The 15,767-nt window shown below is 38.0% G+C and overlaps 1 protein-coding gene across 1 annotated transcript; it reads right to left on the bottom strand.

Annotated features, from left to right (window-relative positions):
• Positions 1–14,690: 14,690 nt before the first annotated feature.
• On the bottom strand, positions 14,691–15,242 carry LOC143605038 (uncharacterized). The gene has a single exon (XM_077081299.1). It carries the CDS (start codon positions 15,240–15,242, stop codon positions 14,691–14,693), a length of 552 nt encoding a protein of 183 aa, XP_076937414.1.
• Between the last annotated feature and the right edge of the window lie 525 nt (positions 15,243–15,767).

Genomic DNA, 15,767 nt, shown 5'->3' with positions numbered 1-15,767 from the left:
ATATAGCAAGATTTTGCTATAAGTACACGGATCCTAAGCAGTACATATCGACTCCGGATCCGAGGTATGCCAAGTCACCTCCTAGGAGGCGACCGACCATTGACGTTCAAGGTCAAGAACGGTTTCACACACCGAGGTCGGTTTCTCCTCGGAAACCTCAGCCAACCTCACCACACCAATCCCCAAACCCCTCAGATCCAAATGTTTCCACTTCGACAAGTGAAACTCAGTCTTCAACCATCTATCTCAAACATGTTGAGAAGAAGACTGACTTTTGGAAACCAAAGAAAACTAACACTGTTGACAACAATGTCAAACCAGAAAACAGTGTTAATGAGGGTAAATGGATTGAATTGTACATTCGTGATGAAAATGGAAAACCCAAGACCGTAAAGGCTTGGGTTTCCAATGATATTTAAACCTTTTGTTTTTGTGTGCAGGTTGCTCTATATGATCCAAGATTCAACATGTGGATCATAGACTCAGGAGCTTCCAGGCACATGACTGGAAACATGAATCTCCTTTCAAGTGTCAGACAAATAAAAGGAGGTGCAGTTTCCTTTGCAGGAAATCAAGGAGGTTATATCACGGCCCAAGGAATTGTGTCTAATGGGCGAATTTCGTTTGAGAAAGTTAATTTCATCAAAGAGTTGGAGAACAACCTGTTGTCGATAAGTCAAATCTGCGACAAAGGTTTCAAAGTTATGTTTGACGACCGAGATTGCCACATCTTGGCTAAGGATTTCAACTTTCCTGAAGACAAGGTTTTAATGTCAGCTGCACGCCAGAGTGATCTCTACATTCTGGATATGGCTAAGGCAGGGTCATCGTCTCCAACGGCGACATGTTTTGTGTCCAAGGCATCCGAACGTGATACTGTCTTATGGCATAGACGGATGGGACACATAAATGTCAGGAACATGAACAAGCTTGTGCACAACAGACTAGTTGAGGGAGTTAATCTGAGAAGCTTTCGTCTCCCTGATTCGTGTGTGCAGTGCAAAGCAGGAAAGCAAATAAAAAGGTCCCACAAGTCTAAGAGTTTCCACTCGATTGATATTCCGTTGGAACTCCTTCATATGGATCTTTTTGGCCCAATAAGCGTCAAAAGTATCTCTGGGCACTCATACTGTCTAGTGGTTACTGATGAATATTCTAGATTCTCTTGGGTGTTTTTCTTGAAAGTAAAATCAGAAACGTTTGGATGTATACAACTGCTGGTTACAACTATTGAGTCTCAATACAATCTGAAGGTTCGAAGAATGCGGTCAGATAACGGTACAGAATTTAAAAATGCGAATGTTGAAAATTTCTGCAAAGAAAAAGGGATCGTTCAGGAGTTCAGTGCTCCATATGTTCCACAAATGAACGGGGTTGCTGAAAGGAAAAATCGTACGTTAATCGAGACAGCAAGAACAATGTTAGCCGACTCAGTGTTACCTGTTACGTTTTGGAGTGAGGCAATTGCCAACGCCTGTTTCACATTAAATCGGGTAGGCATTGTCAAGCGCCACGGCAAGACAAGTTTCGAGCTTCTTCAACGACGAAGGCCTAACTTAGAGCACCTGGAACCATTCGGAGCTCTTTGCACGTTACTTAAAAGGCACGTTGATAATAAGTTCGAGGAGAAGATTATCAAGGGTTATTTTCTGGGTTACAGCGTACCTCTCAAAAGGGTCTTCAACAGAACAACAAAATTAGTTGAAGAATGGTACCATGTCGATGTTCAACGCTACACAGAACCAGCCAAGGGGACAGGAGAAGACTGGTTGTTTGATTATGACAAATTGTTCAAGTCTTTCAATCTGTATGAGATTGCTATTCAAATGATGTATGAGGCGCAAAATGCACCTCCTGATGAATCTTTGCAATCTTCAACTCATCCTGGTCCGTCATCATCTTCCTCCACAGAGTCTAGCGATCAAGTTCAAGAATCTTCCGAATCTGAATCTGAAGATGAATCTCCAGCAGATGATGTACAATCGGCACCAACTCAGGTTACTTCACAACCTTCATCGTCAAATCAAGAAGTGCCGAATGCAGATCAGCCTCTAACGTCTACTTCAGAGGCACCACAATCCGCTCCAGTTCCTGAGCCGAACTTAACTAACTTGGAACAAAATGTTGTCGTTCCTGACAATCCGGTTGTTAGGACTGAACGTGATCATCCACAAGACAACATTATAGGGGACATTCAACAGGGTGTCAAAACTCGTCGACAGCTGAATTTTGGTCTCTACACAGAAATGATGGAGTCAGGATCAGTTGCTCTTAATGCCCATGAATGCTTCTTAGCACAAGAAGAACCACACAGCACCACCGATGCGCTGAAAGATCCCAACTGGGTCTCAGCCATGCAAGAGGAATTATTGCAGTTTAAAAGACTTGGTGTGTGGAAGCTGGTGGATCTCCCCAAAGGACAGAAGAAAATTGGCACTAAGTGGGTACTAAAATGTAAACGTGACGATCGTGGAGTGATTGTTCGCAACAAAGCCCGCCTGGTGGTCCAAGGGTTTAGGCAAATCGAAGGCCTAGACTACAATGAGGTATATGCTCCGGTTGCTCGTTTGGAGGCAATCCGGATGTTCTTGGGGTATGCATCTTTCAAGAAATTCAAAGTATATCAAATGGACGTCAAGAGTGCCTTTTTGTACGGTCACATCGAAGAGACCGTATATGTGGCACAACCTCCAGGTTTTGAAGACCCATATCACAAGGACAAAGCCTATCTGCTCAACAAGGCTTTGTACGGTCTTCACCAAGCCCCGAGAGCTTGGTATAAAGAACTATCCAAACACCTTCTGAACAACGGGTTTAGAAGGGGAACCATTGACTGCACGCTATTCTCAAAAGAAAAAGAAGGAGATCTAATTATGGTACAAGTGTACGTGGACGACATCATCTTCGGGTCCACGAATAAAACACTTTGTAAGGAGTTCGAACAAGTGATGAAAGAAAAATTTGAAATGAGCTCCATGGGTGAGATGAAGTTCTTCTTAGGACTTCAAGTTGATCAAAAAGATTCCGGTATCTTCATTCACCAGACAAAATACGTCAATGACATCTTGAAACGGTTTGAGATGTTGAGTTCTTCTTCACAGGGAACTCCTTTAGAGGTTAATCACGGGATTAATCCTGACGAGAAGGGTGAATTGATCAATCCAACTCACTATAGAGGGATCATCGGATCTCTAATGTACCTGACTGCTTCTCGGCCAGACATAATGTTTGCTACGTGTCTCTGTGCACGTTACCAGTCAAAGCCGAAGGTCTCCCATCTGATTGCAGTCAAAAGAATTTTGCGTTATCTGAAGGGTACTCCAGATTGGGGTCTTTGGTATCCTTATGATGACAACTTCGATCTTCATGCGTATAGTGATTCGGATTATGGTGGTTGTAAACTCGATTACAAATCAACAACAGCAGGATGTCAGTTCTTTGGAAGTCGTTTAGTAACGTGGCAATGCAAAAAGCAGACGTCAGTCTCCACTTCAACAGCTGAGGCGGAATATATTGCGGCTGCCAGTTGCTGTTCTCAAGTTATTTGGATTCAGCAACAAATGCGTGACTACGGTATTGAATGTTCTACTACTCCCATATATATTGATAATTCTGCTGCAATTTCAATTACCAAAAATCCGGTCCATTTTAGCAAAACGAAGCACATCGAAATTCGATATCACTTCCTTCGTGACTGCTACGAAAAGAAGTTAATCGATGTGATAAAAATCCCCACTCAGGAACAACGCGCTGATCTCTTCACTAAAGCATTTGATAAACCACGGTTTTTATATTTACTAGAGATCAACGGCGTTAAACGTATATCAGAAGATGTTCCTGAAGATATCATTTAAATTGTTTTCATTTTTTCTTTTCTTAAAAATTTAAAAAAAAAATCCAAAAAGATTTTGTTTTTTTTTTATAAATTCTAGGGGGAGAAAGGTTTCAAGAAAAACCAAAAATTTTCAAAATTTTGAGAAGTTGATCTTGTTACAAGAAAGGTGATAGTACACAGACGCTATCATACTGAGACATCAAAAAGATTTGTTATTTCTGTACAGCTTATTTTCATTTTTCTTATATTAAATTTTTATACATCACTATCGCTTAAAATTATGTCGGTTACCTCAGTTTGATGGACACATTTTCGGATGTGTTTTGGTCCTTACTTCTACTAGTAGATTATGAGGATAGCCATTAACCAGATGACTGAAAGTGATCGGGGCGGGTTTTGATGGGTTTTTTATTCTTTCGCTGAAAAATAGTCGGTTATACTTAGTTAGAAGGACACATACTCGTATGTGGTCGGTCCAGTTGATCCATTGGATCTTCAGGATAGCCGTTTACCTGAAGACTTTGACTTGATCGGGGCGAAATAATTTAAACGTTATTTTTTTTAAAAAAAGGACATTCATATATATTCAGAAAATGAGAAATTGATCCAACCTTGGAAAATGATAGATACACTGATTCTGTGAGCTTAACTAGTGAAGTTATTAGGCTTAAAAGGCTTTAGAACGGTCATTGTGTGTCATGGTAGCTTTTTATGGTGCGTAAAAGTAGATGTGATACAAACTAAATCTACTCGATTTTACGTGGAAACTCCTTAAGAGTTTTGTATGTCTTCATATATATCTTTCCGAATGATAGGCAGAAAAGCGATTACCCAGTCATACACGAGCCCATAAGTGTTCTGATTCCTGTAAAGATAGTGTGTGAAGAAACTGCAGTGATCCAGATTCGGGACTTGCAATTGTTTACTACTCTGAAGTCTATGTAACATTCAAAAAAAAAAAAAAAAAAAAAAAAAAAAAAAAATTACCTTATGAGTGATTGAAACATTCTAGAGTTAACAATGTCAAGACTTCTCAATCATGGAGTAAGAAAGAAAACGGGAAGCAGATGAAGACACTTACAACCTTAATCAGACACTATGGGTCAAGGTCAATTCGGGGTGACTTGGGGAAAGCCAAATACGCTTTGAGAATAGATAGGAGGCATCATAATCTCTGAGTTGTTACCCACTTAAATTTTGAGACATAATTGAACCTAACTCGTATCACAGAAACGATGAAAACCATTTTAAGTTATTTACATGCTCACAACCTGTTTCTTTATGTCATAATACAGCTAAACACGGATCTGTGTGACAGTCACGTAATTAGTATGATTCCTGTTCGGATCTTTCTCACAAAAAGAATATTCATTATGTCTTGTTTAACTTCGTATATTCTGTTAAAAAAAAAAAAAAAAAAAAAAAAAAAAAAAAAAAAAATTCCCGAAAAGTCTCAGTAGATAGTCATATACGTCTGTATGATTTCTTATTATAGATCATTCTCAACCAAAAATAATGTGTTTTAAATTTTTGTACAGTTGTTTATTTCAGTTTGAATATTATAAAAAAAAAAAAACATACAAAAAGATTTTTATTCTGAATTAATTTTTTTTAATTTTATTCTGTTTTTTTTAATGAGAAATCATCGTGACAGGTAGTCTGATCCCTGTCTGTTCCTACTAAATGTTTATCCAGTGTGTAGGAATGAAAGAAAACTTCATGCAGGTTGCTAAATGTTCATCTGTGCAACAGGCTGTGCATGAAAGAAAGAATGAAGTGATAAGAAAACCCAAAGATGTTTGAGCCTGATATTTTTCCATTTGTTACTAATGTATTATGATCTATATGTTCTGTAGGAACGAAGCTCTCAGGATTGGAAAATGTCTAAGAAAACTAACCAAGTGTCAAAAGTTTATGTTTTCGTGCAGGTTCAAAGGCATCACGATCGATGGACGGGAAATAAGAAATTTAAAAAATTTATTTTTCAAATGTTTTCCCTCATTCGATCGAATAGGTTGCTATTCGAATGAATAACTCGATCGAATGGACAGTTTCGATCGAATCAGTGTGTGAGAGAATGCGAACAGTTGTGAAGAGACTCATTCGATCGAATAGAATCTCATTCGATCGAATGATCCAAACGAACAAGTCCATTCGAACGAATAAGTCCAAAAACAGTATAAATATTCAAACTTATTCGATCGGACAGAATTATTCGAAAAATATTACGGATTTTCTCTCTCAAATTTGTTTTTCTCAAACCCTCTTTTTGATCCGATCACTTTATTCAGTTTTTCACGTAGATTACAAAAATGTAAGTTTTACTTGTTTTTAACCGTGTTTTGATCGGGTTTTTGGTCGTTTTGGTTTTCCGGGTTCGGGTGTTCTTCATTTCTGGGCTTCTGCTTATTCGATCGAATGTGACTTATTCGATTAGTAGTTCGATCGAATCAGAAGTAAATGATAAGATCTATCTCATTCGATTGTCTGTTATCGAACCAGATCTCATTCGATCGAATGAATAGCTCACCCGATCGAATGTGTTGCTCGTTCGATCGAACTAGTCCAGAAAATTTGAAAATTTTAAACGCATTCAGTCGTTTCGATATCTGTTCGTTCTAACACGTTTAAGTTTACAGATTCAATGGCTGAAGTTGCAGAAGTGGTTGCTCCATTCAAAACGTCTATCAAGCACAATATCGTGGCTTTCCTGGACGAAAAGTCTAGCCACGGGAAGGATTTTGCAACAGTTATCAAATTTCTGAAGAGGTCAAGGATTTCTGGACCTATCTCGAGGATCGTTGAGCCTATAATGTCAATTCAACAAGAGTTCTGGAGGAATGCCACGCACGACAAAACAGTCGTGCCGTCGGTTATTCGCTCCACGGTCAGAGGGCATGCCATCGTAATATCTGCCCAGAGGCCAAAGAGATATACAAGTAAAAAGGAGATCGATCCGATCACCAACAGGCCAATGATTATCTTGAAGTACATGCCACCACTCACGATGAAGAAGATTCCTCTAAGAAAGACGAAGCAGGACTTCTACAAAGCATTCAGGCATTGGTACTATGATGGAAGACTGCATGAAGCAGTTATCGTGCTCAACGACAATGGAAATTGGAGCACAATTCGCATATTTGATCCTATGTGGCTCACAAACTTGTCACGGGAGGATGTCTATACACTATACAAGACAGAGATTCTTTATGCCCCCGAAGACAGAGAGCAAGCATTAACGTATAGAAATGTCATTAGGATTTGCTTTGCCTATGACATACATGCAGGATCAAACTGGAAAGAGCAACAGAAGAAGTATGCACAAGAAACTGAAGCTTAATTGTCATGTTTATTTTGTTTCTTGTTGTAATTCAAGGTTTAATCTTCTGATTGTAATTGTTCTTGAGTTGAATGTAATTTGTTTTGGAACATTGTGATAGATTGTGCTTAAATGTTTATCTAAAATTCCAATTGACAGCTTCTCAGGATATGCGGAACCTATGGTAAGTCTGACTGACTGAACCATTTGATCTTGAGAGAACTTCATGAAGAAAGGAGCTCGTGGATGCAACGTGCGCACCACTAGCTTTGAGAAAAGAGAGAGTGAGATAACTCCAAGGGGGAGTTACGATCGAGCAAGAGAACTCGATTGATTATAAGTAAATAGAACTGGCTCCAAGGGGGAGTTTGTTAGGACATGAAATGTCATGTGTATGTCCCCAGTTCTATCAGGATGGTTCGATATGAAAATAACGATCGTGAAACCAAGTTAACGGACTGAAAATGTCAAAAGAAACTGATTCGATCGAATCAGTGACTGATTCGATCGAACCAGGACTCATTCGATCGAATGAGATACTCATTCGATCGAATCAGTATACGATATATAAACGAAACTTAGGAAATTTCACAAGGGAGAGCACACATTACACACAGTCACGAACCTGCTACTGCCGAAAATCCTCTCTGCCCATCTTCGTCGTGTCGGTCTTTTCCTCCGTCCCTAGGTGTCAAACCGTCTTAGGAATCGTAACCGTGCGTTGTTGATCACCACCGAATCGCCGTGTTAGAGGATTCCGCACTCTAACACGTTGCCCCGTGAATCGTTGGGAAACCGTGTCCCGCACCGGTCCGACACGTGCGCTTCTCACTGTTCCACCAATTGAGGGCATTCTTCTTGAGTACGCTAGAGGCGTAAGTGGTTTTCTTGTCCTCGGGACATTCACGGTGGAGGAACACGCTCTCCATTTCTTCGAACCATTGGAGGAGAATAGTAGCATCGTCGATACCGAAGTATTCAGTCGGGTTGGAATTCTTGAATTGTTTGATGGAGCAAGCAATTGGGTTCGTAGTTGTGGATGATGTAGGAACATTTACAGTTTGGAGTTGAGAGATGATTGTTGGTAGGGACTCCACGATTCCCTTAGCGATGCAGGATGACATGCTATGGCCTGAGTTGCCGGTGCGACGGTTACGGTTGATAAGGCAGGAAGAAGACATGCTACAATGACGACACGTGAAAAAATTATTATGTTTTGGAAAAAAAAATTGTATGACCATGTGAAATTTGGAGTTTTGTGAAAATTCATGAGAATACAAGATAAAATTTTAATAACTTTAACTTAGAATACAAAATAAAATTTTAAGAACCTTAACTTAGAGTATTGATGAAATTGATAATTTGAGAAAATATTCATTATTAACAAAATAAAAATTTTTTAACAAAAATCTCATTGTTTATTTAAGAGTGTGATCGTCACATGACCTCGTTTGATACAATGAGGGTAGTAGATTCGGTTTCGTTTGATGTGATATGTTTCGGCATAATAAGTTCCACACCTATACTAAACACTCCAGGAAAGCAACCGGGTCTCGCGGTTGATTGAGATTTATGCGCATTGCACTTCCTTAAGCTCGCAAGCCTTGGTGTCGAGTGTTCGGTAAACAAGTGTGTCACTCTTACAGTTTACTACATGTCCGTCACACGAATCTTCCTCAACGAGAGGGGAGTGAAAAGGCGGGATTTCTTAAGGAATTTCCCATTTTTTTTCTAAAGTTTGAATACAATTTTGAGAGTGAGGCATAGCCTCGGATTAAGTGTGTGCTTTTTTGTACAAGAATAACATTAAATCATTAAATAGTATTTAAGCTACTGCAATCAATAATATAATTCTGGATGCAAACACGTAAAGGCATCATGTATAGGGACCCTAAGCATGCTACTAAGTCGTTATATCTAACCACCTATCTTATAGCCTTCGACTCTAATACCAATCTGTCACACCCCGACCAAAGGCGGCGGAACATGCCGGGGCGTAACGTATTGATTGGACAACAAATCAAAAGACACTAATTGAAGTGACAATAATTACTTAATTCATTAATATCAAAACAAGTACACAATTATAATAATCAAATCAATGCATCATACTTCTTGGTTTTTGAATAATATCCTGAGGTCAAACTATTGTCTTTCAACTTGAATAATATCAACTACTTGTACCTGTAACATGTATGAAAATAGATTTTGTCAACACGAATGTTGGTGAGAATACATAAGTTTTAGTTTTATATATATGTGGAGATAAATCACAATTCATATGTAAATGATGAGTGTTACAATTCTTATGAAATGTAAACAACTAATTAGATGTGGACCCGTTCTTATTTATACGAAACCAAAGTACTTGGGTAATGCATGATCATACTAGATGAGGATAGATGAGGATGAGATACCAATCGCCAAACATAAAAAAAAACAATTAAGCACATAGAACATTATCATAGAGCATGCAATAATCACACATAAACATATATTGAATTGTGTTATGAATAGATAAATAACTAAAATGAGTAATTTAAATAGGGTATACATGTCACCCCCAAAATTTAAAAAATGAAAAAGCGGGATATGTAAACTCACCTTAACGTGTGGATTAGGTGATGATGAGATAATAAAAAGAATTAGGATGAAAATGGTCAAGCTCCTCAAAGTTCACCGACAAATATTACTAGTTGTTAATGATAAAAAGAATTAAATATAATCACAACGAAATACAAGATTTAAACGAGTCGGGTTTTCGGGTTCGAAAATTGACGAATGTTACAGTATTCACAACTTTTTGAAAATTTCGCGGTTTGTTATCATTCATGTTAGCTGTCAATTCGTTGTTATTTTCCATGTATAGCGTGTCGGTAGGATCGGATTTTGGTAAGGATTGATATGGTAATATTAATTTTGCCAATTAGTCCGTAAATTAAGATCTAAGAAATGGTGGGTGGGGGTGGGGGGGGTATGGCTGATCGTAAGAGGGAGGAGAAAGGAGGGAAAGAAATTGAATAATAACTGCAATTTGGTCCCTGTTCTATGGTGGTGGGTGCAAAAGTTAATCAGAGTTGGCTAATGGTTGTTTTTGTACAATCTTATAACTATAATCAAATAAATAAAAAAAATTTAACAAGTCGGGTTTTCGGATTCGAAAATTGACGAATGTTATAAGGCTTGGGCATTTTTTCCATCCCTAGGTGGGGGTGATTTTATTTTTTGGTTTGGAACCCATGAAAGCTTATCCTTGCATGCACCCCTTACCCCTGACAAAATTTGACCGTGGTTGCCAAGTCAATTGTCTGCGTGTCAAAATCTTTAAATACAACATGAATGACCAAAGTTTGGCTAAAAGCTATGGCTCAATTGATTCATTTCCTCGTATTCGTCACATATGTGCCATGTCAGCTCTTCCTTCATCATTCAACCTCACTCTTCAATCACGGGTATAGATCATTCTCCATCATTTTATTAAGAATTGAAAAAAGAAAACAAAACAAAAAAATAAAATTTTGATTGGCTGAAGACTTTATTGACCCACGTGATCATGGTTAGTGGCCTCATGTCAATACTGAAATGAGATAGAGAGGGGTGGTGTTCAAATGAATTCATTCTTCATTTGAGGTGCCATGTCAGCTCATTTGATGACCTACACCGGTGTATACCCACCGACCTTATCTAGAATCAGTGAAGCCCTATTTATACGTGAGACAGAGATTTTTTTTACCGGATGAAGAGTAATATGTATGGGTTCTAGTTTGAGAGTAGAAGTAGAATAGATTGTCTATTAGAAAAGAACTGAAAAAAGTATGTTGTTTTTTTAACGTAATATGACTTCTGTTGTTTGTATTTGCTTGTATGGTGTTTGAATTTATTTGTCAAAATCTAATGTTCATAAGTTTTATTATGATTTAATTTTGAAATCGTTTACAAGATCTTGAAATAAACACAAGAACAAAGATTATAGACTTATATTGCACACCAAAAACGAAAATAATGTAAAAACAAAATTAAACCGATTCAACATGAGCCGAATACATCTTTTAGATCGAACAACAAACAACTAGAATTGAAAGTAGAAGACACCAGAATAATCAACAATGAATAATAGATTTGTAATCCTAAGTGAGTTAAGCGCGAGAGAAGACCCGAGAGCATGACGAGAGTGTTAACTCTAAACTCATCAACAAAAAGGTATATGTACTTTAGCTCCAACAATATAAAGTCTAATCCTTACACATCTTCATTCTAGCATTATTGTCTTCCAAGTATCCAAAGTTGATTATACTTTTTCAAAGTATTATATATACAAACAAAAAATAAAACAACTCAATTAAGAACCAATAAAACTATAGTTTTATATCTAACAATTATAACTGAAGAGGTAGGTCCCAGCAGAGCCCAGTTGGTCCCGCAAGACTCACCTTGAACAGGGACGTCTGCGCAAAGACCATCTGCTTCCGCAGGACCCACCATGCTCAGAGAACCTTACGCGCAGTACGCAAGCTGTACACGCAGGGAAAGCCTCCCAATGGTGAAGTACCCCGCCTGTTCCCGCAGTTGCGGATACAAGCCATCAGGGAAGGCTACCCGCAGACAGCAGGGCTACACGCACAAGACAATAGATACTTCAGTAGTCACATGAAGGAATGAGCAAGACGGGAACAATCCCGCCAAAATGAGCCAGTCCGTATGATTCTGAAAGATCTTCTGTACTATACCTACCAAGGTATGGATAGGACAGACAATCTGACCAGAACAGCCCATGAGCCAATCACAGGGTGACAGCTCACCAACAACAGTACGAGGAGGAGCACCCTCTAGTACTGTGTCACTATTAGCCGCTGCCTACTCACCAACCCTTACTGCAGGGCATGCGCAGCCTACAGTTGGTGAAATAGTGTTACTGTTGGCCGTAACCTATTCACCAACCAGCATGGCCTGCGTATAATCCACAGTAGGTAGGACGTGCATAATCTACAGTTGGAGGAATAGTGCAGCCGACATAGTTACTGTTGGCCGTAACCTATCCACCAACCAGTATGGCCTGTGCATAGTCCACTGTTGGTAGAACAGGAATACTATTCAGCCGGCTATACCTTCTAACCTACCTTCGGCTATAAATACTCCAACATCTTGGAATGGTAAGATCATCTGCTACCCAGTTATCTAGCAATCTCTTAATATACACTTATATTCAGAGCAATCTAGTCTGATTCTCACGCCGGAGGGTGGTCACAAAGAGGAACCCCCCCTTCTCAGTGACGAGCTTACGGTGTTTGTTTTGCAGGTCTCCTGAAGAACAGCCTTCTCAGTTAGATCTCATCCGTGGGAAACATTACTTAACCCCCAGATTATCCATAATCTGTCCAGATTATCTATAATCTGTCCAGGGTTCACTTAGTGTTTCTTCAATAACATATGTAGCAACACGTCAAATGAAAACTTTCACACTTGTTAGTTCTGTTATTTACATGGTAATCTTCATCGATTTGAAAAGTGTATTTGCATAAACATGTTACTTTTCATGACAAGTCTATAGCAAAACATAAGCAATGTCCCTTATCAATTATCATAAACGGGACATGACAACTTGATTTGTTTTATAGAAGATCATAAAAAATTAGGGATAATTTCATATATATACCTTTCTAAACTTGTAAAATTACATATTTCTCAAAATACAAGTTCAATACATAATAATGTATAATGCGGTAATGCACTTCAAACATGACTTGTGAAAATGCGTAATTTCACATTTTAGAGGGGATATATGAATTTGCTTCTTTATTTCAAAAAAAGGAAAACAATATGATGAGTTGAATCATATAGAATTTAAAAACAAGTCAACTTTGAGATTGGCCCTTGTCAATTATTGAAGAGTCACTATAATCTGCCCAATTAATGAATCTGGGCCAAGTTTCCAAGCCCATTTCAACTCAATAGTTACGCATGTCTTAACAAAGCAATACGACCCGATCCTTTTCGAACCGGTCCATTTATTGGTCCAAATATTTGTCCTACACCCATTCCCCACCGAGCCAATGAGTTTGCCATGCAAGTATTAAATCACCTTGGCCCAAAACCTGTGATGGCTCAGCTTTGAAGCATCACCACCATTTTGCGAGTAAAGCGAAGTTCATATATCTAAACCCTAATGCAACCAACTCCAAGGGACCAAGGCCACCGAAATCTTTAGCACCTATAATTTTGTCCCTAGATCGAATCTTTTTGCATGAATTGTTTTCATGCGGAACTCATTTCCAGCCTAATTGGTTTAATATTTTTTTTTCTTTTATGCAAATCTCATTTCAAGCCACGAGCAGTTAAGTTGATTCGTGGGCTTATTTTTGTTTTGTTATATTTTTATTATGGAAAGATAAAACTTTTAAATCTGTCGATCCGATTATTTTGTATTATGAAATTCGTTAACGTAGTTTAGAAAGTTCAAAGTTGTAATGAATAGTTTGCTAATTTGTACATTCGTTTATGTAAATTGAAACTCCTAAACCCTTGCATATGAGTTTGATAATTTATCAATTCGAAATCCGATTTAACCCTTTGATAAAGAGTTAAGGTCATTTTTTTTACTTTTAGTTAGGTTCAGCTCAATTTGTTAGTAGATATGTATAGCCAAAATGTCATGCCACATGGAAAACATAACATGCAACTTAAAGCAACAACGTATTTTGCACACCACATGGAAGACAAAACACACCACATGGAAGGTATATGTAACGAAAATGGTTCTTAGATCAATTAATATTAGTATTACTATTACCACATTGTTTTACCCCTATGGGGTGAAGGCCAAAGTGGATACCCATAATACATTCCCTTCATATTTTTATAGTATTTATTGGATTTAGTTACACTATATTGTTATAATTCTTAAAAGGTAAACATTGATGTGGTTTTTAATTTTATAATCTATTTTCTTTTAAAATATTTGGAAATAAATTTCTTTAATAATGAAGCATTGAGGTTGTACATTGAACATTAATGGTTGTACATAAAGCATCGGCTTCCTCTGCGGGATGGCTTCCTCTCGAGATTTCTATACGCTCCCCTCTGATAACATTCCCGACTGAGCTTTAGTTCCAACTCACCCTCCCCGCCATGTTTCCCTAACCACGCCTTACGTACCCTAACATAGACACATTGTTTTATATCTACAACCGCACCAACGAGTTTTGGTTTGGCGATATTGGTGTCGTCTCTATCCTAAGAGATGAAGGCTCGATCACGAAATGTAACATATTAGATGCATTTTAAAAGTAGTGAAAAACAAAATATATATCATCAATTGCACAATCGTAATAATATCAACATAAAGTTGACAACACGTAGGAATAAGAAAAGACTTATTTATTTTTGAATCACCAACGAATAAAGCCTTACTACCCGGAATTATCCAGTGAGAAAAGATTTATAAATCGATTATATTATAAATATATGAAACAGTATCTTAAACACACGAATTAGTATTTGATGCATCTTCTCTTTAAAACAAATCATAAAGTACTAGGTTTAGGCTCCTCTTTCGTTGCTACACATAAGGTTGGCCAAAAATTCAGCAAGCCCACAAAACTCTAGAGTAACATTGTTACTAGTAGTTATAAACGAATCATGAGCCCCGTTACGATCCGCAATCGATTGACAAAGTCTAACCGCGTCTCCAGCAACATGAATGTCGTAACCGATAAAAGTACACTCACCTTCGTTTAGACAAAACTTGAAATTTGAGATCACATTATTATACGAATTGATACAATATTTTAGAGACTTCAACACAGCTGGAGGACCAGTTTTCACTCTGAAGAAGTAATCTCGGATCCCAGTCGAGTTCTTCGTTGCCACATTGACCGCAATCGTTGTAAGGGTTGTTATGTTTTTTGCAAACTTACTCCTTTCATCGGATTTTAAGACCGCCAAGCAGAAATGCTCATGTCTTAGTTTTTTACAAACATTGTGAACAAACTGATACGGTTTAGGAACGTTGCAGGGAGCAGCATTCGGTATCACAATAACCAAAGCAATCAAAAAAACGAAAACGATTGTTGAGGATGATAAAGATGGCATCATTACAAGTAGAATGCTTTCTAGTAGTAAAATGAGTTATGGTTATGAATGAACTACAAGTATGTATTTATAACTGCTAAATATTGGTTATTTTGAACAAAAATATACCTAACTAAACCACATTATGATATATAATAATTAGGAAGTTTAGTGCCGCTAAGTGTCGATTGGGTAACTTGGCAGCACCGTATTGGTCATTATCATTTTATATTTATTTTTTTAGTTCGGGTACGGTAAAGAACATAACGGACCAAATTCGTGTAAATTCACAACCTTAACGACCATGACCGACAATGTTCATGTTTTGCCACCGTCTAAATTTACTGACTGATATCACCCATTGATCCACCTTAATTTTTATATTTTTACCATCTTTTAGCTTCGACACCATAACGAAAGTAACCTAAACCGACCGAATTTGTGTCGAGTTACCGCCTCAAGGCCCTGGACCGATAACGCTTGGGTTTTACAACTGCCCGGGTTTACCGACCAAATAAACATCGAAACTTTTATTTTTTTATATGT

This window comes from Bidens hawaiensis, unplaced genomic scaffold (assembly GCF_021521415.1).
Source record: "Bidens hawaiensis isolate Kalapana, Puna unplaced genomic scaffold, B.hawaiensis_p1.1 tig00067729_1, whole genome shotgun sequence".
NCBI lineage: Eukaryota > Viridiplantae > Streptophyta > Magnoliopsida > Asterales > Asteraceae > Bidens > Bidens hawaiensis.
Note: the sequence above shows the minus strand (reverse complement) of the source record. Positions and strands in the feature narration are given on the sequence as shown.